The sequence below is a fragment of the Rousettus aegyptiacus genome, unplaced genomic scaffold (genome assembly GCF_014176215.1).
Source record: "Rousettus aegyptiacus isolate mRouAeg1 unplaced genomic scaffold, mRouAeg1.p scaffold_m13_p_17, whole genome shotgun sequence".
NCBI lineage: Eukaryota > Metazoa > Chordata > Mammalia > Chiroptera > Pteropodidae > Rousettus > Rousettus aegyptiacus.
In genome coordinates this window covers 3,255,000-3,277,036 of record NW_023416292.1, presented here as the reverse complement: position 1 = coordinate 3,277,036, position 22,037 = coordinate 3,255,000, and the positions used below count along the sequence as shown (strand labels likewise).

Genomic DNA, 22,037 nt, shown 5'->3' with positions numbered 1-22,037 from the left:
CTCCTCAGGCCAGCCCTCTGCTTTGGGCAGAGCACTGTCCTCACCGCCTGGCACCGCGCTGACCAGCTACGCCTCTCGTCAGTCTGGCAACATGACGCAGACCCTCGGAGCCCAAGCTTCAGTGTCGGACTTGGGTTCCAAGCCCAGCTGTGTCACCTACCAGCATGTGACCGAAAGCAGTTCCCTCCTGTGGGCCTTGTTTTTTTGTGTAAAGTGGGCATCACAACACGTCTTTCTCAGGGTTGCTGGGTGGACCGCAGTGATGCGTGTAGGCGCTCAGCAGGGTGCTGCGGCATGGTGAACCCGCGACGCCAGGCCCGTTCGCTGCTCAAACCCTCAACACTGCCTCCAGGATAAAGTCCAGGAGTTTTAATGTGGTTTCCAGGGCCCTTTGTAACCTGTCCCTGTTGAGAGCTCAGACTCGTCTCGCACACTGCTGCCTGCAGTCCATCCTCCAGCCGGGAGCAGCCATCTTCAGGCTCCCCGCCACGTGCTCTCGCCACCAGAACGGGACACGGGCGGACTCTCCTAACCCCTCCTCCTCCTCCTCCGTGACAGGCTCCTGCTCATCTCGCAAGTCCTTTCGATTTCCTTCTGTACTCCTCCGTCCCCACCCCCACCCTAAACCTGGATTAGCTGCTCCTCCCCGTGCTCCATCAGCCCCCTGCACCCTCCTCGCGGATCCCACTGTCTGTTTATTGGGTGGCCTTCCCCAGAGACTGAGAGAGGACTGTGCTTTGAATTTTAGTTCAGGGCGTAGACCACTGTTTATTACGGTGGCCAATGTATGCTAGACACTAAGTGTTTTTTTAATAAAACAGAGATCATTGTCTTCTCTGGGCTTCAAGTTCCCCTCTTAGTCTCCCTTATGTTCACATTGATACCTGTCTTCGCACCTCTGTTCTCACACTGGTCACTGCCCCCACCTCACCCTTCCCGGGGATGCCTTTCCTTTTTTCTTCTGCCTTTCCAAATTCTAGGCCAGCTCACACCATGTCTCCTCCATGAAGCTAGCTGTAGGTTCAACACTGGTCATTCCTGTCTCTAAATTCCAGTGGCGCCCACTGTCTATTCCACTCATTCATTTAAAAACCTTCCAGTACCTTCTGTGCATCAGGTACTACGCTACAGTTAACATATTTACTGAGTACCTGTGAGGTAGTTAAGCTGCTAAGTCAAGAGCTATACATTTTCTCTAATGTACAAGACAATCCTCAAAGGTAAATTTGTTCATTTTGCAGATGAGCAAACTGAGACCCAGCGAGGGGAAGGAAACTGAAGTACACAAGGTCACAAAGCCAGAGGGTGTGGAGGCAGGACTAATATTCAGGTCTGCTGATGACCTCGAGGCCCTCGCTTGCTCTTGCCCTTGTCCCTTGCTGGTTCCCACAGGGAGCATGTGAGGAGAAGACGCAGCAACATAGGTACAAAAGCCTTGAGGGTGGTCAAACACAAGAGGCAGGTACAGAGGAGGCGGCACCTTTCCAGTGGGCATCAGAGAAGCTTCCCGTAGGGACGAAGGAGGAGGGATGAAGGAGAGGGCTTTCGAGGCAGAGGGTTCACCATATGCCCAAGTGGGGAGGGATGGGACAGTTTGTATGCCATCAAGGAGTAGCCAGCTAGAATGCCAGCTCTGAGGGGAAGCAGGGCAAGAGAAGGCTGGAGAAAGAAAAAGAGCCCCACGAAAAGACACGAAGGGCCGGATCAGCTCTGTTTAACTCGGTTCCTCTGCAGCAGCTCCAAGACTGGCTCGGGAGTTGGTCCTCACCCTGGCTCCACGTTAGACTCAGCAACTTCAGATCAATTACATCAGACTTTGCGGAGACAAAGCCCGGGCACTGGGTTTTGTTACAGGTACTCCAGGTGATTCTAATGTGGAACAGCACTGAGAACCTCTGATGGAGGCAGATCTGAAGGCAAGGAGACAAGCCAAGACCTGCCAAGGGGGTTACTAGACATGGGGAGGAGCTGGGCTCGGTTAAATACTCTAAGCCGATAAGTGAGGACTAATGCCCAAACTGAGGCAGCGTCGGGAGAAATGCAGAGAATGCATTTTAGTGACCATTTGCCAGCAGAATCAACCAGTATAACTTATAATTACTGTTAAACTCTACCGTTTGTTGATCACTTAAAACTCTGGGATATAGTGTGTGACATATGATACCAACATTATTTCTTAACGTCATTTACTTGCTTGAGGTTTGGGGAGTATCCTTTGATTTCAGGGATCCAGGTCTCCTGTCTCTCATTATTGTGGAGGACTGAGGTGGGTGTCACTCTAATTCCTCTGACTGCTCCCCTTTCCCCATACACCAATTTCCTTTCTCCTCCTCTAAAGCAATCGCTCGTCTTTGATGCTGGGTTTCTAACACTTTAGGGCATCTCTAGTTACTTCTAATGGCAATGTTAACTGTTGAAAACATAATTATTTTTAATTAACTCGTTTAAAAAAAAAAGATCTTTGCTATAGGCATTTGGGAGGCTATAGAAAGGAAAGACTGGTCAAGAGAATTAGAGGTTTCTGACATCAAAAAAGCTGTGTCTCAGCCCCAAATCGGGTGTGGAGTCCCCGCTGTAATCCTCTATGTTTAGCATAACATCCACAATAAGGTACCAAACTCCTGTCTTAGGTTATAACTTCCCCCATGCAATTCTGCTTTTCTCTGAACTTGGAATTTCCATGCCTGTTACACAAAATGCCAGCTGTGCATCAGTAGATACTACTATGGAAAAGAAGAGAAAAAAAGCAGTATGGTACCTGTGGCCTGAAATCAAATGGTACAGGTATAATGTTGAAGCGGGGGGCCACCTGAGTCAGAACGACCCCATCCATGATCCCGTTCCCGCCAGTCAGGGGAGCATGGTTTCTGTGAGGAGGCGGGGCAGTGATCTTCCATCTGGAACATCCCGGGAAGATGGGGCCTGGGGAAGGAAGCGGCGCCCAGCCCCTGCGCACTCACCTTTGTACTGCAGAATGTCCTCTGTGTAGGCGAGCATGCTGGGGAAGGTGCTACTGAGGAACAGGCCCAGACTGGCTGTCCCCACGAACAGGAAGATGACATTGTAGGAGAAAGCAAGAAGCACCAGGTATGTCACCACCACACCGACCTGTCACAGCAGTGATGGAGGTGATCAGAAGCTGGGAAAAGCCAGGTGTCCATTGAGAAAGCAAAAACCAGGAGGCAGCCTCCCGACGGACGGACGTGGACAGTAGGCCCCAGGAGCAGCCCTGTGGCCACTGTGCCACCCTGTGGAGTATGTGGGGACTGCATCTTCCCTAGTCTGCTGCTGGCCAACGAGGCTCTGAGAATGTAAAATGGCTGGGTGAGCCCACCCAGCCCACTACGCCAATGGCCTACCATACCCGGTTAAGAGGCGCATGGTGAGGGAACATTTCCTGTCCCCAAGGTCTTCTGTATAAGCACAGAGTTCCGTCATCACCAGCTCTCTGCCCCGCCGGCTCAGAGGTCAGCGTCCTTCACTGTTGTGAAGTGGAGCTGCTTTTCTTTCCCTAACAGCCTGAGTTCACAGAGGACGCCCCGGGGAGCAGAGAGAAGGGGTGGGCGCTGCAGGGTCCCAGGCTCTGGGGATCCAGGCAGACCTCCCAGGAGAGGGTCAGTGGCTGTGGCAGGCCAGCGTGACATTCCCTCCTCCCCCCCATTCCACTCAGGTTCCACAGGCAGATTGTAACCCGTGGCTAAGACCCCTGTGATGGGTAAAGGGACCAGAAATCTTTCTAGTTCAGTATTTTCTTAAAATAACCCTTTTTCTAAATGCTTTAAAATATATTTTTGTTGATATTGAATAATTTCTGTGCGAAAAGCTTCTGGGAAGAAACCACGCAGTGGAGGCGGAAGACCGGGGTGTAAGTACCAGCTCCGCCTTTGACCATTTCTGGGGCCACGAAGCAGCTGATCTCTCTGATTCTTAGCTTCCTAATCTGCGAAGCGGTCACCAAAGATACCCCGAAGAGTGGTGGGGAGGCGACAGCAACGAAGGGGCTTTTCACGCATGAAGCTATATGAAAACGTCAGCCCTGGCCTCTGTGTGTGGGCTCTTCTAAATGTCTCAGGAGATAAGGGTCTTCTACGGAAACCCATAGCTTTCAGGTAAAAAGCTCCTGGGTGAGTACATCTGTTTCTAGAAAAAACAAGATAAAGTTACAGAGAGCCGGAAAGTATGGAAGAAACCCGGTAACCAAATCCCAGTCCTGCCTGCTTGGCAGACGAGGAACGGAGCGTGAAGGAGCAGGGGCTCCCACACTCACAGGCACACCTGGAGGGTCCGCTCCAATTGGAAAAACAAAGCCAGTGGTTGCAGCCCTTGGGTCCCTCGCCCTTTACTCTCTTGTCACCAGCCCCTGGGCCTGAGGTGCCAGAATCCCACATGGAGGCTCAGAGTCCTTACTGAGAAACACTTGCCGCCATGGAGAGGGATTTGCCACCGACAATGGCGGAAGGAAACACATTCTCTTCACAATGGCGAGGTGACACGAAAGGCTTCTTTCATGCAGTAAAAGCACCAAAGCAATGGACCTATCTATGGTTGCAAATAAAACACATTTCTTGGTGTAGAAAACGGTCCCACAGCTCCATCTGCTCTTTCTTCCTCCTCAGCTCCATTTCTAAACGTCGGCATGTCCTGGTGCTTCTTCGTCTGCATTTCCCATTAGTCCAGCTCCACGATTTCAAATATCTCTATGCCGGGACTCTTAAATCTGTCCCTCCAGCCATCACCTGTGTTCAGAACGCCAGACTTGCCCTTTGATATGTCACTGGACAACTAACCACGTGGCCCAAAGGGAACTTCTCCGTTCCTCCCCCCACATCAGTTAGCAATGTCCCATCCCCTCCTGGCTCGGGCCTGTGGCTACGGCAGAGTCTTTGATTCCTTGTTCCCTCACCTCCCACATTGTGGCCAAAGGCAAGTCCTGTCAACTCTACCTCAAGAACTGTCTTTAGAATCTTTGTATCTCCAAGTCCGTCCCGACCACCCTCATCTAGCCGCCACCTCCATGCCTGGACTGCAGCAGTGGCATCTCGCTGTCTCCCTGCAGGACCGGCCTCCTTACAACCCATTCTTCCACAGAACAGCTGGGGTGTGCTTTTAGAATGCAGAGCAGATCACATCCTTTCCTGCTTAAAACCTTCCAAAGGGCTTCCTCCTCCTTTGAATGAAATCCTCTGCTCCCCACCCCAGCCCTGCCCACCGTGCCCCCTGGCCAAGTTCACTCCCACCTCCTCAGGACCTTTCAGCCAACAGTGCCTTCTGCCAGATCACTCACCCCTCTGCTCTTAAGGGGCTGGTGCCTCCTTGAGAGTCAACTCTCAACTTAGGCCTGGGGCGGAACCAGTACCCTAAGGCAGAGTCTCCCCTCCTGCCATCTGCTGCCCCACTTGCAAACCACACATATTTCCAGACAAGCCTTAAAGACGCACTCTGAAAATCTCCAGACTTGGGTAAGTTTTAAAACACCTAACTCTCTTATTTTAGCCTGGGTGACAGAGACTGATTATGCCCAACTGCCAATCAGCTCTCCTCCCACTCAGTGGGTGTGGCCCCTCCTCACCCAGTGGCGGTGGTGTAGACAGACGGTGCACACCGTGTAGACACACCCTGATTCCCAGCCTGCCTCCCACCTGCTCACGCCTCCCATCACCCTGCCCTTCCCGGCAGCACACGCTCCTCCCCCCAAGCTTACTGTAAGCTCCCTGAAGGCAGAGAGAGACCTCTTTCTAAGAAACTTGGCACTTCTGCAGTTCCCTGCAGGAGAGCTCATTAGTGGTTGCTGATGCGCAGGAGAAGCCTAAGAGCTGGGTGACAGTTCATTTAAAAATGAGAAGAATACTGGGAGGTGACTACGTGGCAGCTGCAGCATTGTGAACTTGCTCAGCTGCAGGCCCAACAGGGTGCCCACCAAAAGCACCCGAACTGCTTTAAAAACAACCCAGACGCCCAGATTCCTCTCCACAAGCGAGTCCGAATCTCTGGGGCAGGGGCCTGGAACCTATATTTTCCAAGAGCACCTCCAGTGGGTCTAATGTATTTGGGAATCCCTTACCCCAGGAAAGTGTTTTCTCAAACCTGTTTGATGACATGAACCCCCTGAGGTGTTTGTTAAATATGGAGATTGCTAGGCCCCTCCTCCGACATTCAGATTCATGAAGTCTGGGCCCTGGGAATCTCATTTTGCTTTTTAGAAACCATCACTCCAGGGGGGTTGTTACCATTAGTGCCTAACTCCTGTGGATGCTTCAGACTTTCTTCTCTCCAATCCAATTTCCCACCCCACTCTCCTCTCTCTGAGCAGCTGGCCTCTGTCCTATAGGAGCTGGCCACCAGTAGTGCCTGTACCCCCACTGTTCCCCACTTTCTCCTTCCCTGCTCCAAGCTCCACGGAACTGGGACCTCCCTCCTCCCTGAGCCTCACATCTCCTTCCTGGCTGTTCTTCATCCCTTCACCCGTCTCCCAGGGCCTTCTTCACTCAGCTCCTCTCAGACAGTGGTATCTTCACAGACCCCTCCTTACAGGCATGATCCCTTTCTCCTCTGCCTGCAAACAGGCTCATGCCACCCGACTCCTGACAAACAAAACTCTCTTTAACCCAGAAATATTTACAGTACTCCTGCCTCCACTTCCCACCTCCTGCTCACCCTCGGCCTCTTGAGGCTGGCTTCTACCCACCTGCCCTTGCATTGACCTTGAATAGATATTTCTTTTTTGAAGGTCATAAATGAATACAAGGCCAAATCCAAGGGCCTTTCTTGGGGCTCATGATCTTTGGTCTGTGTAGCCTTGATATTATTTACCAACCCCTTCTTTGCTAAAACTCAACCCAAAGAAGGACTTTCTGACAACATATCGGGCTACTTGGAAAGGCAGTGAGTTTCCAGTCACCGGAGGTTTTTAAACAGATCGCGTACCCCTCCTCTATAAAGGGATGTTATAGAGGTGATTGAAGCCCTGGTGGGAGGTTGGGCTAGATAACCTTTCTGGTATCTAATCTGGACCCCTTTGCCACAGGTGGTAATGTGGACACACCTCAAGTCTCAACCCATCTCTCAGCCCCAGACCTCCTGCCTCCTGGGCAGATCAGTTCCTTGAAGGCAGCCCACATGGTACTTGAGAATCACCTAGGATAGTTTCAAAATGCAAATTCCTAGGCTCCAGCCCAGACAGGGTGATTCTGAAGGCCAGGAATCCCTGGCCTCCACTGGCCACGAGGCTCTGACCAGCTGGCACCAAGGTGAACACAGGGGGCCACGGCCAGCACCTGCTTCGCTGGTACTCTTGGAAGGTTATCAGCTGGGATCTGCTCCACACCCAGCAGGAATCACCTTCTACAGCCCTTTCCTTTTATAGGTACAAAATCAGAGACCCAAAGAGAGAAAGGGACTTTTCCAAGATCACAAGGGGAGGCTCCACTTCCTGGATTGCCATCCCTTCCCCACCAGCATCTCTCTCCTGTCCACTCCTTTCCTCCCTCTTCTCCTACAGTCCCACCCCACTGGCAGAGTCCCGAGCAAGAGACGTGAGCAAAAGTCCTGGGCAGTGGTAGGGCCAGTGGTGAATGGTTCTCCTGGGTCTCCAAGGAGTAAAAGGAGGCCACTTACCACATTGATGAAAACCATGGTCGCTGGCTTCACTTTGGAGGAGATGGGAATGGAGACCAGCTGACCCAAGGTGATGAAGCCCCAGAAGAGGCTAGGGAGATAACCGGCCACCTTGTGTCCCATAGACAATGGCTTTTCCACTGCATAGCTGTACACAAAGGTGGAATATGCCCCCTGTGGAGAGACAGGCCCCACTGAGCACACCTGAAACACAGCCAGACCACAACCCTGGGAAAGGAAGCCCCAGCTAGGCAGGCATGGTGTAAGCGAGGGAGGATTGGTCCTGCTCCCAGAGGCTTGACGAAGGGCGGGCTTGGGGCCAAGATCACACACACACACAAGCCCAAGCTGAGAACGGAACCTCGGGTGCCACAGTTCCCTGACTGCACCTGTGGACGCCTAGAGGCCCCAGGGGGCCGTCTCTCTGCAGGGCACCCACGGGTCTAGGTACGCAAGTACTGCGGCCCCCTTCACCAGAGCAGGGTTCCACTACATGTCTTTTTTGTGAGGATTCCACAGAAAATTTTTTGTTGAAGGAAGTTTGCAGCTAAAAAATTAAAACACAAAAAAGGTATGCACAAGCATTTCATTTTACAGATGAGAGGGTAGAGAGAAGTGACTTGCTCAAGGTCACATTGAGAGCTGGAAGTCAACCAGTATTGTCACGAGTACTTTCCACTAGGTCATCAAAGTTTTTAGGGCCTCCTCTTTGGAGAGTTCCTCATATGGCAATCAGTTAATCAGCTATTCAAAACTGTCCTAATCTAATCCTGGAAAAAGGCATTAAATAGTGTAACAGAGGTCACCACTGGACTGAATAGCTGGGCCCAGATCCTGCCTGTAGCTTGTTTATGACATGGCTTGAGAAGCCCACGTGTGGAATGTATTCCAGGAAGCAGAGTGCCCTAGAGAACAGGTCCTCGGCATGACCTCTACTTGGGGGAATAGGGCTCTGCCCCTTTAAAAAAAATGTGGGTAGCCTGCACTCAGTAACAAACCTATAGGCCTCTATCCGCAGAGTTAACAAAAATATAAACAACTGGGGCTGTGAATGATTCTGGAGACAGTCTCTCCCTGGACTTTAGTTTAAATCTGGGGATCGACTGTACTATAGGTGAGGTCTCCAGGAAACCTTGATGCCCCTCTCTTTCTCTTGCCATTCTCAGACTTGAGTCTTGGAGTGGAGGGTCCCCCAAGAAGGTGCACTTTGAGGGCAAGCTCACCGTCATCCCATCGGTCATGAATAGGACCAGGGCAGCTGTGATGTGGATGGCGAAGAAGGAATAAGGGGCTCCCCTGAAGTTCTTTCTCTGGCAGCAGCTGAACAGGTCCTCGTGTGCTGGATGAGGTACAAGACCAAGGGTGAGTCTCAGTTTCTGCTCCCCGCCTCTGTGTGCCCAGGGAGAGTGGCTGGCAGTCAGAGGAACCCTGGCAGAATGGGGGACCACTCACTGCCTCTTACTTTCTCTAGCCTCAGCCATCTGTTGGGACCAGACCCTGTCCATCTCACAGTCCTGATGGAAGCAAGGCTCAGGGAGGTAAGTAACTTGCCCAAGGTCACACAGCCAGAGTTAGGCAGAATGGAGATCCGAGCCCGAAGTCTGCCTTCCTCATTCTCTTGGCCAAGTTACTTCATCTCCTGCCTCACGAGGCCATCAGTGCCGAGGTTCTTTTCCAATTATTATCACCTGTGATCAATGGTCACCCTCTGGGGGAGGGGTTACCAGGGGAGCCTCAGTGTGGGGCTGTGAGCATGAAAGTTCATTAGAGCCCCCACCTGGGTACGGCTGGCTCTTTGGGGGCAGCGAGGAAGCGTCTTCCTTTTCAGGAGGCTGTGTCTCCAGGGCGAGCTCATCTGCAGACAGGAGCAGGGGCCGCCTTTGAGGGCAGCAGGTCAGCAGCCGCTCTTTGGACAGCAGATACAGCACAGCCATGGGCACTGGGAGCTGGGGGTGGACAGAGGGTCAGGAGAGCCCAGTTCCCGTCGGGCTCCCCCTTCCCATGCTTGCCCTACTCCATATGCCTACAAGGTTGAACAACACGTCTGCACAGTCCTGGGAAAAGACAGCTCTCTTCCAGGGGTGCCCACCTAAGAGGCGTCCCTAGCTATGGCAGCCTTGACCCAGGGCAGGCTGCATGTAATTACTGCCCACCCTAAACCACATCCGTTTTCCTAAAAAGACAGGTCCTTGTCGCATGCAAAGCTTGACTCACACTGGGCTTCTGCTGGCACAGAAGTGCCAGAGATACACTCATTCCCAACATCTTTCCCCTGAACTGTGCTGGAGCAGCCCCTACACGCTCCGTTATGCTGGTAGATCACGTGTTGCTTTACGAAGAAGTTTTGATTTCGTTCATCACAGCTCTATAAAACTTGCTGGGGGTAATTATTATCCCCATTTTCAAGATGGGGCAAATGAGGTTTAAAGTTATCACATAGTCAGAACCTGTTACAAGAGACCTAAGTGGTAGGCTAGAGACCCAGTGAGAGTTATTGCTGCCACAGCTAACTTGGGGCAGAGGCACCCTGCCCCCACACCCGGGAATCCTGATTCTGCCCAGTGCCGTCTCCACCTCAGGGGTTGTCTGGGCGATGTTACACCTAGGAGGGTAGAGGCTATCCTCAGGGACTTAGTGTCTAATTGGGAAAACAGAGCTGTGGGCTCCTTTTGAATAAAAACTGCATGCTGAGCGCAACACACACGCACAGGCCCAAAGTTAAGTTCACTGCTATTTACATTAAGCCTCTTAGGTTTTATGAACTCCCCAGAGCAATGAGAAGTGTGTCTCCTGCTTCTGAGGTTGCCTAGAGAAGCCTCCACAGCCTCTCTCGGGTTCCCTGCCTCTGTCACCGCCAGGAGCTCCTCATGCAGCCTAGCCCTTGCTGCTGCAACTTCATCCAGTTCCTTCTGCTCAGGAAAGAGAGGAAGCTCTGGGAGCCGAGCAAGTTTCCCAGAGGCCGATGGGCTCCTCTGGGCTGGCAGGCGCAGCAGAAGCAGGCAGGTGGAGGTGGAAGTTAGCTGACTGCCAGTCCTTGTCTGGGGGGCTCCCTCAGCCTGGAGCCAGGCTGCCTCACCTGAGTACCACTCCTGTGCTGACAGCCCCCTGTGGGCACCTTGGGAGCCTCCCTCCACACTCAAAAAATAAGTCAAAGTCAGACTCTGCCTGGTAGAGTTAGAGGCACAAATTGGGCCCAAATTGGGGGAGACATAGCCCCTGCCCTCAGGAGTCCCTGGTCTGGAGAGGGAGATGAAGCCCTCTCTCCAGGCTGTTGGGGGAAACAGGAAACCCACACACAGAGGCCCATGGTGGCAGAATGCCTGAGTGAAGGCCAAGGGGAAACAGCTGTAATAGGGGCGAGATCACTCAGGTGGGGCTTTCCAGGGAGGTGGGCATGGGGAAGGACTTCACAGAGGATTGGCTGGCATTGCCGCAGGAACACACTCCATCTTTAGAAGCCCATCAGAGAAGGCGGGCTCCACCCTCAAAGTCAGGGAGTGCCAGGTGGGCCGTTGTGCACACAGGCATGTGCCCATAAGCTTGCATAACGTTATTCTCTTCTGTGATGGACTGTTTATCTTCTGACACAATCCAGTGGGAAAGGTCCGGAAATCCTGCAGCAAACAAAGTGCCTCCAGTCTGCACCTCGTGGGGCAAAAGAAAACAGACCTCGGGCTTATGCTGGACCATCCGGCTTCCTGGTCCTGGAGTCCCAGCCTCGATATTGTACTGACAATGCTCCTTCCCTTCGCAGGTGCCCCGTGGAGAGCAAAGCTGCGTTGTTTCCAAAATAATAATGGGCATGGCAGAAAAGAGAAGGAGCGGAGGGAAATGGGGAGTTCCTGAAACCCCCAGGGAAGATCTTGGTACAGGGAAAGGAGAGTTACAAAGAAGAAAGGAAAATGATTGGTGACCAGGGCAGCAAGTAGGGAGTTTGTGCTGGAAGTTGGGGATCCAGCCCGGCCAGCCTCTTGCTAACTCCTACCAGGGCCTTGAGCTAGTGACAGTATGACACCCTCTGCCCTGCTGCTCAGTGGGACTGGGTGCTACACGCACAACATCACTCTGGGTAGCTGTTGTCAGCCCAAACCCAGCCTGCCTGCTTCCAGAGGGGTGACAAGTGTGCTTAGTACAAGAGAAGCTCTAAGTCAGGGTGGCAAGCTACACAGTACACCATGCCACAGCCAACAAGCTAATGGCCCCCTGAAATACTCTCCCTCTCCAGCCCATTCTGGGCCCAAGCCGGGAGGCCAGGGCTGCTGGCAGTCCTTCCCAAGAAGGGGTGGGGGCTGGCGTGGGGTGAGTCTCCCCACCTCTCCCTCTGGCCTGAGCGCGGGCTAACGTGGAAAAATTCATCTTTGGGTTCCAGAGCACCAGAGGAAGTTTCCAGCCAGAGACCAAAGTCAGTGCTGACGTGGCAGGGGAGGATATGAGCTAGGGGTTCAGAGAGGCCTCAGTGTCTAGCCCTGTCTCTCTGCTCTACTCCCACCCAGGTAGCCTTGGCCTGCAGGGTCCCTCAGAGGTCTTCTCTATCTTTCGGCTTCCACGGGAGCCCCACTCACAGCAGGGCACAGGTGAATCCCACCAGCGATTAAATATCCCAGAGAGGAGCCTGGCCTGGCCTGGCCTGGCCTGGCGCAGGGTCGGCTTCATCTGACTGCAGAGGAAAAGGGCAGGCTTCCCTCGGAGCCTCAGATGACTTGAATGTTGACCCTGATTTTACCGTGCTGAACATGTTCACTGCTTTACCTCCCTTGAGAATTGCAATTACAGGATGTCACAACCGAAGGACCATAGAGATGATCTTTTGCAACCCTCTTTGTGTTCAGATGAATCCCGAGGGGTCAGTTCCCCCATTCTCTTGCCTTCCAGAGGGAATGCCTCAGCCTCAGCCCATTTCTCAGAATCAGAACCTGCACTAGGAGCTGGTATGGACTGGTATGTGCGACTGTCTACTAGTCCCTTACCCAGCCCTGCCCCAGTGGCACTCACGTTGATCAGGGCCATGATCCAGAAGGCGTAAGACACGTGGGTCCCTGCCCCATCTTGAGGGGACAGCCCAGGGAGCGTCTGGTTGGACCGAGGCCGGGCCTCAGCCTGGTGCTGACCAAGGACCCTGGAGGCATGGAAGAAGTGGCTGCCGGAAGTAATGTTGGCTGTGCTATTGGCAGGCAAGCAGCTGGCCTCAGACAGGAAGGGGTCCGCGATAAGGGGACTCAGCAGAGCCCCAAAGCCCACAAAGAAATGTAGAACCTGGGGAAGGAGGAGAAGTGGGATGGGTAGGGGGATGGTTCAGGCTTCATACCCCATCCCCCACTTCGTGTCCCACCTGGGGAACAAGGGGAGGGAGGCAGGAGAGGGGAGGAGTGAGCTGCTCTCAGCCACCTGCTTGTCCTGGGATTACTCGGTGACAGTGGTCAATCTCCTTCCTCACTCTCCTTCCTTTCCCAAATCTTAACCCCCAATGGGAGGCTGTTCCCACGTTAGCATCCACCAAAGGGATGGGGGCTTAATACAGGGAAGGGCTGGACCGGAGTCCTGGGTGACTTGGGAGGACAAGGAAAGAAGAAATACGGAGAGACGAGAGGAAAGCAGCAAGCCCTCCTGTCACATCACTTCCCAGTTTACACAAGCTTGCTGGTTATCCCTAAGATTCCCATGACAACCCCGCAGGCAGGAATCATCGCGCCATGAGACGATCTTAGAGATGAGAAGACCCGAGTCCAGAGCTGCTGGCCTAGCTGAACTGAGACGCTAGTGCTCTTTCTGCATCACCCCCCTGGCCTAGGGGCCAAGACAGTGAGCCCCGGGGAGTGTGGGACGGCAGCGGGGGGCAGATGCACAGGGCCCTCCCCGCCACGCAGCCCCATGCCCGCTGTGGGGTCACCTGGAGGAAGACGGCTGAGTCCTTCTGGTAGATCCTCACCAGCTGCATGTTGGCCACGGTGTCGATGCAGCCCATGGCCAGGCCCGCCAGCGCCATGACGGAGGCCAGCACCTTCACGTTGCTGCAGAAGGGGATGATGGCGAACACCAGGGAGATGGCCAGAGAAGAGGTGAAGAGGGCCCACAGTGACTGGGCCAGGCTGCGGTAATGGAGGGGCGAGGTCGGTGGAGGGGCCCGGAGCCCTTCGGATGTAGAGCTCCCTCCTGTCCTCCACTCGCACCACACCGGGGCGGCCCCTAGGGACGGCACCCCCACCCTCTGGTAGAAGTGGGGAGGGAGCTGGGGAAAAAGCTCTGTCACTTATTAGCTACCAGGTGTGGGCAAGATGCCTAAAGAGCCTCAGTCTCCTCTGAGAACAATCGCTACCTCACAGGGCGGTTGTGAAGACACAAAAGACTGTGGAACGGGGAACACAATGAACCTCGACAAGGCGTAACTGCTATTATCTCACTTAGAAGCAATCTTATATTGTTTACTTATAAACGACAGAGGGTGAAATCTGCTTTGAGCATTTCAAGGGAACTGTGCCACATGCCTGAAAATGGAAGTGGGAGGATGGACCCGGAATTCGAAATCCCCAGGCTGGGCTGCCGTGCACCTTGCGCATGCGGCGACGGAAAAAGGCCCTTTGCAGGCTCAGTTCAGGCCCGAAACGCCTGAACCCAAGCCACAGCTGAGGTGTTGGGGGTGATCTGGTGACCCCTCTATGAGCAGAGGTGTCGGGCTCTGTGCTTGACAAGTGCCTGGAAATGAGGCCCCATGGTCATCCCTAATGAGAGGTCTCCCCCAGAAGAGCCCACAGCAAGCAGGCTGAGGGCCTGTCTCCCAGGAGTGAATGAATGGATGAGTGAATGAACGAATGGACTGTCTAAGCCTCTGTCAAGGTCTTTTGAGAGAGGAAGGAAGCCTCCTATTTTCTGGGGTCAGTCTGAAAGGCTATTGAGGGCTGAAGGAGATCGGGTAGCAAAAAGGTTCTCATAGGGAGAGGTTACGGAGGATCCTCCTCAGATTATGAAAAGTTAGGGAGCCCCCAGTCAGCCTCTGTGGCTGCTGGCGCTGGAGTGGGGTGGGTATGTGGCAAGAAGACGTGTCTGAGTTTCCAGCACATCGAGGAAAAGAGAGATGCCCCCGAGAGACCCTCCAGGCTGTCTTTCCCCAGAGGTTCGTGCCTCTGCCCCCCTTGGCTCTCAGCTTCTCATCTTGCCATCTTTGATTAAAGCCTTTATCAGAAGGGCTCTGCTGACAGCAGCAGTTCCTTATTTTCTCTTTTCTTGTTTCTGGGCCGCTCTGCCGGGGAGATTGCAGACCACAACCCCTGCCTGCTCCCAGCTCAGAGCCACACGAGGGGAGTGGGAGAGCTCAATTCGCTGGGGCCACTGTGAGGAAAACGGGGAGGTTGTGTTGTGAGGCCTGTTCTGTTCCTGGCCGCCCCTCATGACCCCTGTTCCCCCTGACGTCCCTGCTCTGCCAGCCCAGCACTGACAGCCTGGGCCGCTCACTGAGCTTCAGGCGTCTCTGCTTCCTGCAGCCTGGTGCCTGCGTCTTACTCTACTCTGCATGTGGCCCAGAGGTGATGCCCACACCTCTGTGGGCTGCTAAAAATGGCAGGCCTCTCATAATAGCTCTCTCCTCTTTCCCCTTCCTTCCCTGCACAAGATACACTAGACAGGCTCCTGGGTGGCCTGACTTTATGGGTAACAAGAGGGCACCCTCTCTCCCTGTCAACTGTTCCCTGCACTGACCCGGCACTGGGGCGCGGGGCGGGGCACGTCACTTCTACCACCTCACTCACCGCTCTGCAGTACACACGGAGGCCCCAGTTACAATCACTCTTGCAGAATTAACGCATTATCACACTGCCCTGAAAGACCTGAATAAAAGCAGTTAGTGATCCCTTCCAGTGAGCACTCCCGCAGCCAAGTCCTGAGGGAATGGGTGCCAGGATCAGTCACTGACATGGGAAGGAGCTGTGGGGAAGTGAGGGAAGACAAAATAAGTTTATATGACAACGACTGACATTCGTTTACAGTGTCCAAGACAATGGTGCACATGACAATGCCGTGAGGCAGACTTTGTAGCTGTTGACCCACAAGTAAACTGAGGCTGAGAAAGGCTGAGAAAGTAGCTGTCAGATGCTGGACTCAAACCCAGGTTTTCTGACTTGATATTCCCTAAGCCATGCCGATTTTCCATAGAGGAGAGGGAGAGAGAGTGAGAGAGAGAGACAGAGAGAAAGAAAAACCGTGTGTGTGCATGTGCGTGTGTGTGTGTGTGTGTAAAAGCTGGTTCTGGGCCACGGATCCAGCTAGGCAACAGGGAGCATGAGGCCAAATTCTGCAGAGCCTGGTCTCAGGAAGTAATAGTGAGCAGCTATAGTTGCTAGAACATGAGCCCCCAGCGGTTCCTCTGCCGGTGTTAAGGGAGCTCCAAATGCTTCATATAACTGCTGGCTCCACCACAGGCCTCCCAAGGCATCTGCCGCAGACTGTTCACTGTGGTCCCCGTGCCTGGCACTCTGCTTGGCCCTGAGGAGGTACTCGATCCGCGATACTGGATGTTGCTAGTGAAATGGGAGTCGTGCTTGAGGAAATGGGAGTAGTGCTTGCTTGTCTTGTCACCATCTCCAGGATGGTCTGGAGAAAGGGTCACAGCCCGTTAGCAGGCTGATGTAGGATTGTATGGGGGTGGGTGGTGGCAGAGTCATGGACGGGGAGATACCAGGGAGGTGCCGAGAGGAACAAGGAGGCCCAGGAGATGGCGAAGGGCCGCTGGCCAGTGGGCTGCCCTGTCCAGGCCTCTCCTCTCTCCCATTCATACTCTCACTCAATGCCCAGAGGGAGCTTCCTCCTTCTCAGGTCCAGTGACAGGCAGGAGAGAGAGAGAAAGAGAAAACAGGTAGAAAGGAGAGGCTGGAGGGAGACGGGCCTGGGAAATCCCCTCGCTGCATCTCCTGCCACCCCCAGGGCTGTGGTTTGAGCTCGCCGCCCAATGGCTGGGGCTGAGCCCGTAGTGCCATCCCAACAGCTGGGGTTCCTGGGCACGAGGGGGATGGAGCCCTATTCCCAGTAACTGAGGATAGCTGTACCTCAGGAAACCTTGCGTTTGGATTCCAGGCTGCCCGCCCTCCCCAGCGGCTTCAGCAGAGCTGTGCCCGGGCATTCCAAACATCAGCCTGGACAAATTTCTTTAGAATGACATGTTATTGCCAAGAAAAAGGGAGTCCCAGATACATCCCAGATCCAGACCGAATTATACTAATTGGCTTGTCACTTACTTACTTGTCTCCTTCCAGGAACATGGGTAATTGAAAAGTATGAAATAACAATGTCAAAACACCTTCGGCAGCAGGGATGCAGTGGGATCCGTAATCAGAAGATTGGTCCCAAGCCCACCTCTGCCACTTCCCAGTGGGCAGCTTAGGGCAAGCCACTTACACGCAGCCCTCTGGGCCTCAGTTTCCTTCACTATAAAATGGGTATAGCAGGCTCTGCCTCTTGAGGCTTCTATGTGGAGTGTGATGTTCCAGCCAAACCTCCTAGGCTCACTTACAGAGATCTTTCCCTGGCCACCTGCCGCCCTCCTCCCCGCTGGCCCCAGGCCACCCCAGAGAGCCTGCCAGGCCCAGAGAAGAAGGCCCTACAAGAGGGGTGCAGAGGCTAGTGCTAGCTCTGGATGCCCCCCAGGCCCTGGCTTTGTTCCTGCTGCTGTGCCATCCGGGGTGACTTGGGAGGCTGGTCCAGGAACTGCTAGAGTGACAAGGGCCTTAGAGTCCTACCCCTCATATTACAGATCAGGAACCAGACCCAGACAGGGAAAGAGAGCCGAGTATTGCCAAGCCGGGATCCAGTTTCTTGACTTCTGACCCAGGCAAAGGCCAGTGCAGTGTCATTGATCTGCCCTCCCCTGGCCCTGGGTTCAGAAGGTAATTCAGGCCAGTTAGAGGAAGGGCCCTCCGCCCAGGAATAGCCTGGAGAGTCCAGGGAACACCTTCTTTGAAAGCCTGAGAAATGCCCAAGTTACTCATTAATAGTTCCACAAAGAAGGTGCAAACAGGGAGGGCAGGCAGGGAGCCTGGTCCTCCCCAAGCCTAGCGGGGGGGGGGGGCTCTGCTGGAGGTGCTGGGCCCACAGTTTGCAGTGTGACCTTGAGCACATGGCTGACCCTGTCAGCCATGTGCTCTGCCTTACCCAGTGGGCACATATTATCATCACCTTGACCAGGCCTTGCTGTAGGCATCTGCTCTGGCCCCCTCCTGGTTCCATTAAGACTCGGGGCTGCTTGGCTTCGAAATAAGAATGGCTCAAGCAGTAAGGTGTCAGCTGGCCTGTCCCGCCCTCCACTCCCCAGGGGTGGGGCAAATTGCTGCTGAGGCCCAGCGCCTTGCCACCACAGACTGAGTAACCCCAGGTGGAATGAGTGATGGGCATTGACATTCTCCTCACATTTTTACCTCAGGGCATCCTCCTGTCTATCCTGGATGATCTCCTTCCTTGAAGGACCAGGGGAGAGGGGCAGAGCACAGAACCCAGGAGGAGTCAGAGGCATCCCCAGCACCTCTCTGACCGCAAAAGGCAGGCAACCCCTGAAAAAGGAGTAGGGAGCATGGAACGAGAAACCAGGAGACACCCCCTGGGAGCTAGGGCAGGCTGGAGACAGCAGCTCAAGCCAGGGCACTAGGGAAGAGGCAGCTTAGACTGAGGAAGGGGCCAGGGGAGAAGAGGCCCCCCTTTAGCTGACTACACTGACTCCCCAGCTCGTTCAGGGCCCTGTGTTAAGGCTGGAGCTACCCAGAGGAAGCAACAGCCAAGCTTGTCTTGGAGACGTCCCAGTCTAAGGCAGGACTGCCCTGGTAGATTCAGGTTGAGCCTCCGCCCTTGTGTGATGCTGTGCCCCAGCCCAATGGGTGCAGGGCTCACAGCGAGTGGCAGAGAGTGCTCCTGACACATTGGCTGGACTTGCAGGGCTGTCAGCCTGTAACACCTCTCCCCAAGTTCTTTGCATCCATGTCTGTCCTGTCATTCTGGTGTCAGCTCAAATGTCACCTCCTCAGAGAGGCCCTCCCTGACCACCTCTGTTACTCTCCCCCGTCTCTGCTGCTCTCCCTTACCCTGCTTTATTTCCTTTCTTTCACTAAAATGGTCCTTCAGAATGTAAGCTGCAAGAAAACAGGGAGCTTGTCTGTGGTGTTCACACCCGACATAGGGTCTGGCTCAAGAGATATTTGTCGAATGAGTGAATAAAGGGGTGGGATGAGTTTTGAGATATTTTTTAATAAAAAAATCGAGGTCTAAGTGACATACCATAAAATTCATCTATTCCAAGTGTACAACTCAATAGTTTTTAGTATGTTTAGAGTTGTAAACCCATGACCACAGTCTAAATCTAGAGCATTTCCGTCGCCCCAAAAAGAAACCCATACCTGTTTGCAGTCACTCCCCATTCCTCTCCACACCCAGCCCTAGGCAACAACTAATCTACTTTCTGTATCTACAGATTTTCCTGTTCTGGACTTTTATTAAAACGAAATCCTGCAGCGTGTCTCCTTTCGTGTCCAGTTTCCCTCAGCGTACTGTTGCTTTCGAGCTTCCTCCGCGCTGTAGCACGTGTCACTACTGCACTCCTGTTTGTGGTCGAACAACCTTCCATTGCATGGACGTGCCCCGTTTCGTTGCTGGACGTTTGGCTCGTTTCTACTTTTTGGCCATTGTGAATAATGCTGCTATGAACGTGCACGTACGTGTGTCCGTGTGGACATATGTTTTCAGCTCTCTGCGGTGTGTATCGAGGAGTGGAATTGCTGGGTCATGTGGGAACTCCATGCCAAGATAGGTTTTTAAAGCAAGAAGCATGGCTGGTGGCAGACCCCTGGTAGGCTTTCGGCCCAGGTCTGCTGCATGCTGAAGGCGGAGAAGCTGCTGGAGGGGGAGGCACAGGCTTTCTAGGGAAACCAACCAAGGGCCCAGCTCAGAGGAGGAAACAGGCTTTTATGCTGTGTTCCAGGGGCCGCAGGCGCCAGCATCCTGGGGAAGCAGGTCTGAGAGTGGCTTGAAGAACTTTGCACAGAAGACTGGGTTTCGGGCAAGGGGCAGGAGGGGGTCGGAGCTCGGTCGCAATTGGGTAGGGCAGGACTTGCAGGAATTTGAGAAGAAAGGTAGAGAAGGAGATAGTGAATAGGGCAAAGGGGGGAAGAACTCAACAGCCTTAGGTTAAGAGGGCACATGCCAGGGAGAGGCTGAGGTGAGGCTGGGAGAAGGCTGGGAAACTGTGAAGGCCAGGAGGCATCTGCCCTGATGCCTTTGAGATAAAGGGGTCTCCCAAACTGCCCAGGGTGGTCAGACAGGTCCCCAAGAAACCAGGAAAGAAACCTTAACCTTCTGTCTAAATACCCCCTCCTCTTTCCTGTCTGACAAAACACGTACCTGTACACCCTGCCAGCCAGGTGGCTTTGTGTTCTTTGACCGATTTCCTGCTCTCCTAAAGGTCAAGTCCTGATTATTCTGGCCCTAATTACACCCTTCTCCTTATTGGTCTGCATGTAATGGCCTCCTTCAAGATCTCTGTCTATGCTAGGAGCCAGAAAAGAGAAAGAGGGAGAAGGAAGGGAAAAAGAGGGGGTGGGGAGAGAGGTGGGGCGCGGGCGAGAGAGAGAAGACTCCTGTTCTCCCCTGAACCCATTTTAACCTCTAAGGCTTTCCACACCCAGTCCCTCCAATGCACATCCCTATGGAGGCATCCAGGCACCCTATTCAGCCCTGGCCCTCAGTCTAGGCCAAGCAGTAGGCAAGACTGAGCAGGAATCCTAGAGAAAGAAGCACTGCCTGACTCTCCTCTCCTCCCACTCCCCCGCAACAGCTGGCCCTTTCCCTGTTCAGCCAATCCCCAAATGACAAGCACTAGCCTGGCGCACAAGCCAGTAATCACTTAAGCTGAAAAGCACTTGCAGAAGTATTAGCATTTTAACTGAGACGTGGGGAGGCCCCAAGGAATCAAGCTTTAGAGACTGGGTTCAGGGCTGGTGAAGGTTCTGTTTGTTTGGGGGATGGGGAATCATCATGATGGGCTGTACAGGCCACCCTTGTGATATCCATCCATTTCCACTGAAGACTGCTTTGCTCTTAAACAAAGGAATGTCTTTGGACATTTTAACTCGGGGATGGGAGGACTGAGGTTCAGAATTTAAACCTGAAATACTGATAAGACCTACTTTCCCCACCCTACTCTACTCCCACCCCTCAGATCCCAGCAGGAAGCCCCAAAGGCCCAGTTTCCTTTCCAGGTGTGTCAGCTCAGGGACAGTCAGCCCATGCCTGTGCCTGGAGAAAATGGGGCATAATTTGAACCCTGCTGAGTTGAAGCTGACTATTCATAAAGCGAGAAGCATCTCAAAGTATCTGGTTCTAGAGACAGATGTCTGAGTTCAAATCCTGGCTAGGCTTCTTAATAGTTGTGTGACCCTGGCACGTCTCTTAACTCTCTGTGCCTTAGCGTCCTTCTGCATAAAAGGTAAATACTACTACTACTCTTCGGAGTTGTTGTGAAAATGACTTTGATACGAATGAGATCCTAAGAACGGTCCCTGGCATCTGATAAGTGCTCAACAAAGTTGGTTATTATTGCTACCATTACCACTTTTTTTTTTCTGTGAGCTGGTTTCCTGCTGCAAGACCCTTTCCACTACCTGTCAGAGCCCCCCGTTTAGTGAGGAACTCTGAGGATAGGCAAGTGAGGAAGAGCTGGCCCAGTTGGATGCGTATCTCTGCCCTTTTCACAAAATCTGGCACACCAACGTCCATTTAGAATTATCCTCATTCCCTTTCCTGTTCTTTGCACTACACATATTCCTAAAAAGTTCTAGGTAAGGGAGCTTCTGTAAGTCAAAATACTTAAAAAACAAGGACAAAAACAGAAAAACACTTTGATAGATTCCTAATTAAACCTCTAGGCATATCACCTCACACCTGTCAGAATGGTTATCATCAGTAAATTGATAAATAATGAGTGTTGGGGAGAAAGGGGAACCCTCGTGCACTCTTAGTGGGACTGTCAACTGGTGTAGCCACTATGAAAAAAGAAGTATGGAGATTCCTCAAAAAATTGAAAAATAAAACTACATATGACCCAGCAATTCCACTCATGGATATTTATCTGAAGAAATCCAAAACATTAATTCTAAAAAATATATGCACTCCTATGTTCACTGTAGCATTATTGACAATAGCCAAGACATGGAAGCAACCTGAGTGTCCATCAATAGACAAATGGATACAGAACAGGTGGTACATATATACAATGGAATATTACTCAGCCATAAAAAAGAACAAACTCTTGCTATTTGCAGCAACGTGGATGGACCTAGAAGGTATTATGTCAAGTGAAATAAATCAGACAGAGAATGACAAATACCATGTGATTTCACTTCTATGTGAAATCTAAAAAAGCAAAATAAACAAACAAAAACAGAAACGAATGCATAGAT

At 52.9% G+C, this 22,037-nt stretch overlaps 1 protein-coding gene across 3 annotated transcripts in view; it reads right to left on the bottom strand.

The window, feature by feature from the left end:
• MFSD4A (major facilitator superfamily domain containing 4A) overlaps nucleotides 1-22,037 on the bottom strand; it is a 29,405-nt gene that overhangs the window by 5,363 nt on the left and 2,005 nt on the right. Inside the window, exons 2-7 of one of the 3 annotated variants that reach the window (XM_016140665.2) lie at nucleotides 13,502-13,700; nucleotides 12,607-12,867; nucleotides 9,392-9,560; nucleotides 8,838-8,953; nucleotides 7,615-7,788; nucleotides 2,961-3,108 (exon numbers count right to left, since the gene is read on the bottom strand). In XM_016140665.2, coding sequence (XP_015996151.2) covers nucleotides 2,961-3,108; nucleotides 7,615-7,788; nucleotides 8,838-8,953; nucleotides 9,392-9,560; nucleotides 12,607-12,867; nucleotides 13,502-13,700 — 1,067 coding nt within the window. The remainder of the gene's footprint in view (nucleotides 1-2,960; nucleotides 3,109-7,614; nucleotides 7,789-8,837; nucleotides 8,954-9,391; nucleotides 9,561-12,606; nucleotides 12,868-13,501; nucleotides 13,701-22,037) is intronic. The other 2 variants (XM_016140669.2, XM_016140677.2) reach the window with 2 other exon arrangements.